Genomic DNA, 11,940 nt, shown 5'->3' with positions numbered 1-11,940 from the left:
AGGGGTGGTTCAGGATTTTCAACATCGGACCTCATTTTCAAGTGAGCCTGTTTGTCATTCATCAGTGGAGACCGTTTTCAAAAAAATTCATCCAGTCCTTACTTTTGGATAGTTCGCTGGTGCTAGGCTAGCGCGAGTCAACGGTAGATGCGTTAGCCTGCCATTAAAAACAGTTTTACCCACTCCACAGTACATCAAAAGCAAATCAATTATAACGCCAGACTACCGATATAAATGTCTGTTGAGAGAATAATGTTAGAAATCAAACTACCCTTTCATCGCATTGCAATAGTTATACTTTGTTCCCTGTGTTTATTAGCACAGTCTAAAGCAGCGGCGGAGTGATATTAAGTTACCTAGGCAACCGAGACTACTACTAGCTAGCTAGACGTCCCGACTGTAGTGCGCTTCTTTTCTGTGTTTACTTTTCGGCGCAGTACTAACCGGAGCAAAGTAAAATTCCGCCACTGCTGAGAAACTAGTTCCTGTAAATGTAATGCGATCATTGAGATGCAAGTGTAGTTTGAATTCTAACATTATTCTCTCAACAGACATTTACATCGATAGTCTGGCGTTATATAATTTATTTGCTTTTGGTGTACTGTGGAGTGGGTAAAACTGTTTTTAATGGCAGGCTAACGCATCTACCGTTGACTCGCGCTAGCCTAGCACCAGCGAACTATCCAAAAGTAAGGACTGGATGAATTTTTTTGAAAACTGTCTCCACTGATGAATGACAAACAGGCTCACTTGAAAATGAGGTCCGATGTTGAAAATCCTGAACCACCCCTTTAAACCTTTCGGTTCCAGAAATATGAAGTGTGTAAACAATATATATTACTGCATTCTGCTATTGGAATTCGACTCTGTTAGATTGAGAGAATTTCAGAGATATCAAACGCATCACATGAAGGTTGTAGAAATGCAACGTTACAGGAGATATGCAGAATTACACACATTTAAAGTTGTGATTACCACATGACAAAATCATAGACACCCCAATATGACATGGTCATAACAAAAGGCACCTCAGAAATATATCAACATTTTGGGTAATGTCTTATGTGGGAAAGTCAATGAAAAATCTGTGTGTGTGTGGTGCGTTTGGGATGTGACTTGCTTGGAATGTTTGCCTTTTCCTGGGTCGTAAAGTTTTATGGTCTGGGGTAGGGTTACGAAACCATGGTTCTATTTGAGACCTTAAATTGGGAGAAACATCCTTTCGATAAACACTTAGAATTCAAAACTACACATTTAGAAAACCAAACCTCTATTATAAGGTAAAACTAATCACACACATGCATATAGGAATGTACATACATTGGGAAATAAAATAACCCATTCAGACCCTGCGTCCATTACAATGGACATCACGTCAACCCCCCTTTTTTTTACTTCTGGAGCATTTCACCTAGTTTAAAGCCTGCAGTCCATTAGATTGGACGCTTGTCATCCAATCAAATGGTAGTAAAGCTTTGCATGTAGTAATTATAGAAAAAAAACACTACTTTGAAGAGAAGCATGTCAGCACTTCACTCCAAACACAGAAGCAAGCAACATTTTCTGTGGTTTTATTTACATTTTTTTATATGTTTGTCAGTATTTCATAGTTTGTATGTAAAATAGAAAGATTGAACTTATTAATTAAAGTTAAAAATCGATTGTAGAATTTCACATTTTAAATCAGGATTTTTTCAAATGTGTCTGTCCATTAGAATGGACAGTGGGTTCAAAAGCCTGTTACTGAAATCACATTCCAGTAATTGAAGTCCAGTAATGCTGATTGAAATTTCTTATATAAAAATCTATATCACAGTACCGATGCATTTTTTTTTTTACTTTTTCATATGCAGAATATATAGTTCTTGAAGTGCTTGAACATATAGCTGATGGAAGTATCTCAGATGTTGACTTTATGTGGAGTGATGATGAGGAAGATGGAGATGTAAGAAAAATATCCGTATTTAAAACTTTATAAAGTAAAATGACTAGCTTCCGGCCAAACGAAACATAGGATTTGACATAAATCGAAAGCGTAACTTGAAAATGAATTATTTTTTCTTACACGAACGCATCGCTTCGCTTCAATAGGCCTTTATTTACCCCCAAGAGCCATGGAGCACTTTTATCATGGATGGATGCACTTTTATGGACTTTCAAAACAGAAACAACCATTCACTGCCATTATAAAGCTTGGAAGCCAGGACATTTTTTAATATAACTACAATTGTATTCGTCTGAAAGAAGAACGATGTCATATACACCTAGGATGGCTTGAGGGTGAGTAAATCATGGGCCAATTTAAATTTTTGGGTGAACTATCCCTTTATGGGTATAGTACACCCAAAAATGATATTTGTCATCACTTACTCATCCTCATGTTGTTCCAAATCTGTATGAGTTTCTTTATTCGGCTGAACACAAAAGAAGATATTTTGAAGAATGTCAGTAACTAGACAGTTGACAGTATAGCCATTGATTTCCATATTTTTTCCTACTATAGCCTATATTTCCTAATAACTACATATTATATTATTGTGATATAATATTATCATTATTAGTAATTATTTTGAAAATTATAATAACATTTATCAGTAATTTCTCAATATAGATATTACAACACCGTATAATTAATTACAGCAAAAGCAGATCAAATTACGAAATACAGTACAAATACAGTAAAGTACTATTTGGTAGTTTACAGTACTGATCTTGTGTACTGTAAAGTGAATTACAGTACAGTTACTGGAAATCGAAATACATGCATCATGCTTGGCAACCGTGCTGCCAGTAATGTACTGTAGAAATACAAGAAAATCGCTAACAGAGAAATTGTTTCAAGGATGCACACAGGAAATTACTCTAACGTGAATTCATTGATTGATTCCTAGGTTTATTTTGTTATGATTAAACAAATGTGCGATCTATAAAGCAAAAACCTTACAATTAAAGTTGAAATGTTGTAATGTTCAAGTTTTTGATCTAAAAAAGAAAGATTCGCAAAGAAAATGACTCTAACATGACCATATTGATTGATTCTAAGATATTTAGTTTATTACAAACAATGTGCAATCTGTAAAACAAAAACCTCAAAATTAAAGTTGAAATGGTATACTGTTGAAAAGTTTTTGACCTTGAGAAAAAGCTTTAAGTATATACTAACAATTTTTATGTTTATTATTTAATTTTATGTTGGTACATTTTTGTGAAGTACACCTGTTTTGACGTAACGTCCATTGAAATGGACAAAAAAAATTACAATTAAAGCAAAACATTTTTTTTAATTGTTTTTATTTGGTCTCATTTATAGAAGCCTCATGAGCTGGGAAAATGTACTTTTATATTTTTCAGAAACCTAAAACATAATTCAGGTCTGAACGGGATAAACGATATTTCTCTTATTCTCAGTTATACACAAAAGGGTGTTTGTGTGTGTGTGTGTGTGTGTGTGTGTCATGAGGTTGTAAAGTCGGGGGATACGAGTCACATGGGTGCTGGTAAATTGGTCCTCGTGAGGCAATTATTAACCAGCAAGGACAAAGACGATGTGTTTTGCCATCACATGATCCACTTAATGCGAAAAGCAGATGTCATTGTTGCTACAGGGCAGAACAATATAAGTTACCGCTAAAATCCATCGAGCATATGAACTTGTTGCCCGAAACATATCAACAAAAAAGAATGATTTACCCTGTAAAACAACTGCAATCATGTGATAGAAAATTACTCTATTCATCACTATCATCATCCCCGCGATCCTCAATTACAAGTTCATTGGCGAATTCCTCCTCCACGTCGCTCTCCTCCACTTCTCCCTCTCCAGCCTCCGCTAACTCTGCCTGCCTTGCTTGCACTAACAGCTCCCGCCCAGATGCGCACGGCTCTCCCTCTTTGAAACAATGGATAAGGTGATCCTCACTTCCATCAGAAGCTACTGTCAGGCCACATACCTAAGGATAACATTCCGAAGTTAATGAAATATATTATCTCCTCTTTCTCCCTCGCACACACACACACGCGCGCGCAAGCATACCTTAAAGGAATTTTTCAGCCGCTCCGTATCCAGCTTTTCCCACGCTTGAAGTACCCAGGAAACCAACAAGCGACGAGCTGGGGCCCTCATATTTCCTCCAGCTGTGTACTCTTTGTCCACATCCCCTGCCATCCAGTTGTCATAGGACTCGTGCAGGCTGGCTTTGAATGGTTGGTTCCATACGACGTCAGGGGCCTGTATGTACTTTGTACAGCCACCGGGTATCACAGCCGTGGTTATGTTGTAGCCCCTTTTGAGCTCAGCTTTGGTCGCTGCGCTGATATGACAGCGATATGAATCCCAGGCTAGGAGACGAGGGGCGAAGTTGAGCTTTCCCACCACTCTCTGAAGCCAGTCTGCAGTCAGCTCCTCGTTCATCCATCCATTTTTGGACGTGGCCACCACCACCCCACTGATATTTTGCATTAATTTCACCTCCTTGATCCCCCCTTTGAAGACAATGTAAGGTTTCAATTTGGTCCCGTCTGCTTTCGCAGCCAACACCACAGTTAAGTGGCTCTTCTCATGGCCTGTGGTTTTCAGTGGAACACTGCGTGCACCTCATGCATCCACCGTTGTAGAGCCCACCATATCAAACCACACCGCTGTTTCGTCCATGGCTATAATGTTTTTCGGCTGTATTTTCTTTGCCTTAATAATCCGCGTTGTATAGGTGACAAAATTTACCAGTTTCTCAGTTAAGTGCTTGGCGTCTTTCTGGGCCACAGTTGTGCGTCTTCTGATTGAAAAGTCGTTGCGCTTCAGGAATTTGTCCAGCCAGCCAGCGCTCGCAGTAAAACTCTCCTCATCCCTGCCGTCACTCACTGTTGCATACACTTCTCTTGCCTTGGCCCTGATCATTTTACGTGAGACTCTGAGATGCTTTGCCCGCATGCTGTGGATCCACTCACACACGCTCACCTCCAGCTCTTCACTGGCCTTCTTCCTCCCTCCACCTCGCAGTCTGGCCCTTTTGTCGTCTTCCTCGGACAGACGTTGCAGTTCAGCTTTATTTTTACGCCATTCTCGCACTCTCTTTGGATCAACCGAGAAATGTCTTGCCGCTGCTTCTCCCGAATTTTGTTCGGCAAATTTGACAACTGTCAGCTTAAATGTCAAATCATACTTTTTTCTTTTTGTCTCCATGGTGGTATTGAGAGAATTAAGAAAAACTGAAGAATAAAAGAAAGTTCGTTAACCTCTTTGTTATGTTGCCATAGTGATGAGTCGTTCATGAACTGTTGTTGTGTCTGTCACGTGAAATCTAATCAAAACATAGAACAGACGATCTGACGGGTTTGAGAAGATCAAATACAACCCGATACTAAAAAACAGACCAGGGGCCTCATTTATAAAGCTTGCGTACGCACAAAACGGGGCTGAAAACATGCGTACGCCAGTTCCTGCGCAAAAGGTGGGATTTATGAAGAAAAACTTGACGTGAAAATATGCGCACCTGCACGCAAACTCTGACCCATGCGTACGCACATTTTGGAGACGGAGCAGTTTGGCGACACCGATGGTGAGTTGGAGTTAAATGTCTTTTTGGTCACTTTTAGAATTTAGAATTAAAATTAAACATAATACAGAAAGATAATACAAATATAATTTCCCTCACCAAGCCTGTCACTTGAAGCAAATATCCATTCCTTCTTATGTCCGCGCCAGCGAGCGCGTTGGGCCGTTTAGTGAAACTGACGCAGTTTAAATAAATAAAATAATGATGTAAACTATGTTTTACTTCTGATATAAACATTTAGATTAAATATGCCATTCAAATTATGGAGTTAAACACTTAAACATGAAATCATACTGAAAAGTTACAACATTTTTTTATATTCAATTCAATCAATAGAAATATTTGTTGTGGATGCGATTGTTTTTGAACACTTTTCCTGTGGCGTGCTGCGTTTTAATGTTTTAACCACAGAGATAATTGCTTATCATGATAATACCAGATTGTCTGAGAAAATAGTTTCGTGCAAATAATGCCCAAGGCCTATCTGTTTCCATTAAAAATATAAATCAATTAAAAATACAATTCGGCAAGTGGAAAAGATTGAGAAAAACTTTCTCTGAAATGTATTTTACACTATTTGATTTATGTAGGCTATTCAAAAACAAGGCAAGGATAACTACTTGATTTGTATTAATGTAATGTTTCTTGTACCGTTTATATCATTTGCATATGATTATTCATCCACGTGATAACGTTTAAGTTATCACGTGGATGAATAATCATATGCAAATGATATGTAGATGGGGATCTGCATAGTAAAACTAGGCGTTGTAAGCTCCATATATGGTTATTTCGGGTGGAGACGCATGTACGCACAATCTTCCGCTGACTGGGATTTATAAAGTGAATTCTGCGGAGGTACTGGCGTACGCACGGTTTTATAAGTCTGAATATTTTTGTGCGTACGTACACTTTTAGTAAGGTTCCTACGCACAGTTTTATAAATGAGGCCCCAGGCCTCTATTTGAGACCGGCCTTTATTTACCCAAACCTGTCGTCACACCAGGCGTTTAAAGGAGACATGCGTTTATTTGGGACTCGGCTATTATTTGAAGTTTTACGGTATATTTGTTTCAGTTCACAATATGAACAGCTGTTCAGTTTTACTTTAGCCTATAAGTTAGGTTTATAACATGATGTTATCTGTTCTGACATTCAGTGTGAAAGCATTTGTAAATTTGGCAGTAAAAATCCTTTGTTTTGGTCTTGGTTGAACTTGTGTGTAAAAGGAGTTCAAGCATTTTAAATTTGTATTAACCATTGTGTGTCAAAGCAACAATAAATGTTAATTGTATAGCCTACACAGACGGATGTTATGCTGATAAGAGTTTAGGAATTTTTTTTTAAGTATTGAAAAAATTGTCGTAGCGATCATAAAAAAACTGTAGTTAGTAAGTTGGTATGAGCCACCGCAGTCATTTAAAAATATATATGCATGGGACATCTTACCCCCAATGCATCTTGGTGACAAACAAGCTATAAAATATATATTTTTTAAAGTCTCTGAGAGTCAAGGATTTTTGCTAAAGAGAAATAATTTATTAATGCTGTTTCTTGTTGTTTTCATTAAGATTTTTTTTATCCAGAGTCTTCCATGCCTACTCTAATATGAAGCATGCCACATGTGTACAACTACACCTTGTAAAAATGTAACACATTAACTTTGCAGACATGATTCATATTAAATGGCAATATATTTGTTAATAATTAAGTGATGACTGAATACACCAAGGCCAAGCTTTATGTAGGTCATATTTTCAACCAACCCAGGTAACCAACCTTGGTCTTCCCCACTGTCTGTCACCAAAAGACTCCTCAAATAATACAAGGCTTAAGTGTCTTGGTTATTTCCCATATGTTGTGGCTTTTTGTTTTTAAAATGGTTCATCAAGGCAAAGCTCTCTTTTAAAGTGTTTTATGTAAAGAACACAAGTCATGAAATTGATTTCACAGTATGCCAATGTTTATTTCATTAGTAAATAAAAGCTGTAATAAAGTTTAAAAAAAAGTTAGTTGATCAAACATTATATGTGTGTATATAGTTGTAAGAGTTATGCATTCCATATTCATCTTGTGCTGTTTATTAATAAACAAGAAAAATCATAGGCTATAAAACAGGATTGATTTCATGCTCAAGTTTTAAATACAACCGATTTTGCTTTATTATTATAAATTCCTCAATTCAGTCGGAAGGTTTTCTCGCCACAAGATGAAAAACAGCCTCAAAGTCAGACACTGAGTTGCTCTTCTGGTCTTCTACAGGCAGTATATTAAACTCTTGGATAGAGAGACCTCTGAGCGCTTCCTCAATATCATACTGACTCAGTCTAAGACAAGAAAAGGACTGTTCATCCACCTTGTAGAAGGTCTCACCCAGAACACCTACCATGACCAGAAGTCCACCAGGACGCAGGAGTTTGGTCAGCCCATGTAAAGCGCGACGGTATGTCTGAATGTCTTTACACGCTGCTTCCAGGCACAGAGATGTAATGACGCAGTCAGCTGGATCCAATGTGTGTGGATAGAACGGATTCTCCAACCGGACATCACATTTTAAAACCTTTTTGACTCGTTGTTTAAGTGAAGCCTCCAAATCAGACGGGCTGAATAGTTAAAAGATGAATGAAAACCGATATAAATAAATTATAACAAAATACCAAGAAGAATGGTATCATGATAGGCTTGGCTCTGTAATTTTATAAATGGGTGTTTTTTGTTTTGTTTCATCCTTAGCCTACATAGTTTTACAAATGGATTAGCCATTTAGCCTGCAAGTTAATTCCAAAATTGTTTAAAAGCCTATACCGCTGTTATTATAATGTTAGGTTCTATAGTTAGGTTCCAAAAACTGCCTTTGAATAAACACACAAATATAGCCTACATATAGGCTAGGTTAATTAACCTTACCTTTTTCCCTCCAGTTCACAGATGTGCTGCAAAATAGGTTTCCAATCTAAACAGCCTTCTTGATTTTTCAACCATTTTTCAATTTCCATTCGATTGTTATCAGCGAAATCAGACAGCACAATCTCGTCATAGTGTTCGCACGCGCTTAAGACGCTGTGGATAGATGGTCCGCTGCCCACATCAACCAGCCTCTGACCTCTATGTTCTCCTTTAAAACAAATATTTGTGTTAAATCTATTTACTAAAAATAAAACATTTAGACTTGCTTCCTTACCCGTGGAGAAAACTCGGCTAAGGCATCTTAAAACGAAAGTAAGAAAATCCTTCTCGTCAGAGTGACCGCGAGGGCAGGAATAAAAATTTTTAACATATGCACGCGAATCAAAATGCCACTGATAGAACTCTCCCTCAGTGAAGTTCACGCATTCACTCATGATTACAACACGCCTATGTGTTGACGACGACAGTAGCTGTTTTTTAAGAGTAAACTGTCCTGTCCTTAGTGGACCAGAAGCAGAAGAGGCGCAAATGGGATTTCCAGACTTGCGCAATTGACGCTAGACATCCGCGTGCGCGTATAGACATGCTGGGGCAGGGGCGGATTGCTTGGAAGGACCAAGAGCACTCAAAAATATTACTTTAATGAAAATAATGTATTTTTTTCCTGTATTTAAACATGTAAATTGTTTCTTAAATAAATCACCTCTATTTAACCATTTCATGCATGAATTATTGAATCACAAAGTAATATTTTTTTCAGGTTTGTTTTTACTTTTAAACAAGTGAAAATCATGCCAATAACTTTTTTTTCTTCAATATATTTTATTTTGAGGGAGTAACATATCTGTCCACTGCAGTGGACACCATGCATCAACGATATAAAAAGTGCTTCAATAGATCTCATTGTTTGGTCTGAATTTTATTTTATTTTTTTAAACATTTACTTGGAGCAAATGGTATGAATAACACACATGAGAACATGAATATAACAACAACAATAGAGAGGACATTTGAAAAACATATTCTATGTCTCAAAACTAATTTTATTAATTTAAAAATGACCAACTTTTATTTAAAACAGTATCATATAATTTACCTCCTTCCACCAATAAAACTATTAATAAAATATGTATTATTCATTTTAAAATGTACACTGACAGCCTACTAACATAGCCTACTGTATTTCATCAATTTTCAAAAGCTATTTATGATGATGATGAATTATAAAATCATTTAATAAAAAAAAGAATAAAAAAAAAACTATTCAAGTGTTAATTATATCATAATTTTAACTAAAACATACAAAATAAGGCGGCACTGTAAAAAATTGCTCTGTAAAATAACGGTAATCTACTGGCAGCTGTGGTTGCCAGCAATGTACTGTTAATTTACATCCCTTTACCGTTAATTTACAGCTCTCCTTTTTTACAATATGTTACCGTAAAAATACCATGGAAGGTAAATCATATAATTTGGGAAACCGATTGCTTCTAATAGTTCGAGCTTAAAAACTAGTATTTTTATACTGATAGTACTGTAAACTTACTTCATGTGAGTCCACTGAAAATGAATATCTCTTAATAACTGCAAACACATAATGTGTAATAGTGAATTAATTAAAAACATGACTTTAACTAAAATCTTTGCAGTTCGTATTTAGCGAACAATAACATGCATGTATGTGCTAAAGTACTTAGCAAGGAGATTGTCACTGCATCAGCAACTACACAGTCACTGTCTTTAAATAAAGCAACAGGCAGCATAACATCAGTGTTTCTCTGCTCATCTTTGACTGAAGCACAGGCTCTACTCTCCAATTAATTAAACTAACAGATCTCTCTTATATCATCTTGTGCAAAAACACATAAAACACTTTAGTTTAATATTTACTCTCCTTATCAGTTACTGACTTCGCATAACTTTTTTCTATGAACTTTCACTAATATTTCAGTTAAATTAACTTTTCGTTTAATAAATCTGACTGTTATGTTTTACAGTATATTACTGTTTTTCCTTGATTTTACAGTAATCTACTGGCAGCCGCGTTGCCAGTAAATTACTGTTTTTCTACAGTTTTATGCCATAAATTGATTATGTCACGGGTCAGGGTGTGTCACCGGTCCCTCTCTGTTGTTTGTTTTGGTCCTGTCATTTCTGCAGCTCGTGAGGGTGGCAATTAGCACAATCACGAGCTGATCTTCCCCACCTGTCACTCGTTTCCTCTACCCTTTATATCCCCAGCTGTGTCTACCAGTGTTTGTCAGTGGATTGTTTTATGTCGCGTGTGTGCTTCTGGTCTGTTGGTGTTAGCTGTGCTACTTACCAGTGATCTGTGTTCAGGATTCCTAGACGTGAAGATCGGTACAGGACAGTTCACCTGCTGGTTCCTGTCCTCGTCTTTGCTGGACATTCCTGGGTTCTCTCTGTCTGACGTTGGTCTCTACTTCTCTTCACGTCTGCAGGATTGTGGCCTGTTCTCTCTGGAACCGCTAATCGGAGAGGCTTCACGATTACTCACTGTGTCACGGAATTTATTATATTGTTCACTAAGTTTTCTAATAAACTTCTCCTCACTGCATTTGAGTCCTCCTCATATTTTACTCCAGGCCTCACGACAGAATCCACTGACCATCATGGACTCAGCAGAGGAGACGGAATTACGTCGGGCCCTGGCCCAACAGGGAGTTCTGCTGGGCCGACAGCAGGAGGAATTAGCGGCTTCCCGCCAGGCCATGTCAGAGATGTCACAGCAGCTAGCGGCGATTACTCATCGGCTTGAACAGTTGCAGACCAGCTCTCCAGTGGTTCCTACTGGACCTGTCCCACTTGACTCTGAAGGGATAGCACCTCGCCGATCCGAACCTCGACTCAACCCACCTGCTTCCTATTCTGGTGAGCCTAATTCGTGTCGCTCATTTCTATCACAATGCTCATTGACTTTTTCACTCCAACCTTCCTGTTTTTCAACGGAGAGATCCAGGGTGGCGTTTGTGATCATGCACCTGGCAGGGCTTGCGAGAGAGTGGGGAACAGCCATGTGGGACAATGAGAACGAGTGCTGTAGATCCTATGAGGATTTCGCTCAGGAGCTTCGCAAGGTCTTTGATCGGTCAGCGTTGGGGACAGAGGCGGCCCGAGCGTTGTCGCTGTTACAACAGGGGACTCGGTCCGTATCGGAATATTCTATTGAGTTCCGTACTCTCGCGGCGTCCTGTGGGTGGAATCCCAAGGCACAGTGGGACCATTTTCTTCATGGTTTAGCAGAGTACATCAAGGATGAGATTTATTCCTTGGAGCTGCCCACATCACTCGACGGATTGATTGATCTCGCCATTCGGGTCGATAACCGAATCTCCCTCCGCGCCCAGACTCGGAGGGTGGGTTTTCCTCAGGACGTCATCAACCAGACACCAGTCACGAGAGGGGCTGCTTCACAACACTGGGGACTCCCGGAGGAGGAGCCCATGCAGATCGGGAGAGC

General features: G+C 38.4%; 1 protein-coding gene across 2 annotated transcripts; it reads right to left on the bottom strand.

The window, feature by feature from the left end:
* Window positions 1-7,137: 7,137 nt before the first annotated feature.
* Window positions 7,138-8,993, bottom strand: LOC311286001 (nicotinamide N-methyltransferase). 2 transcript variants are annotated; one of them, XM_084401967.1, is made up of 3 exons: window positions 8,734-8,991; window positions 8,460-8,667; window positions 7,138-8,155 (listed from the first exon to the last, which is right to left on the bottom strand). In XM_084401967.1, exons 1-3 carry the CDS (start codon window positions 8,891-8,893, stop codon window positions 7,735-7,737), a joined length of 789 nt encoding a protein of 262 aa, XP_084258093.1. In that variant the 5' UTR covers window positions 8,894-8,991; the 3' UTR covers window positions 7,138-7,734. The 2 variants fall into 2 exon arrangements, with proteins under 2 accessions (XP_084258093.1, XP_084258092.1); XM_084401966.1 differs by having other exon boundaries at window positions 8,460-8,993.
* Between the last annotated feature and the right edge of the window lie 2,947 nt (window positions 8,994-11,940).

The sequence above is a fragment of the Rutilus rutilus genome, assembly GCF_951802725.1.
Source record: "Rutilus rutilus genome assembly, chromosome: 2".
NCBI classification, from domain to species: domain Eukaryota; kingdom Metazoa; phylum Chordata; class Actinopteri; order Cypriniformes; family Leuciscidae; genus Rutilus; species Rutilus rutilus.
The sequence above is the reverse complement of the archived record's forward strand: the minus strand, read 5'-3'. Positions and strand labels throughout refer to the sequence as shown.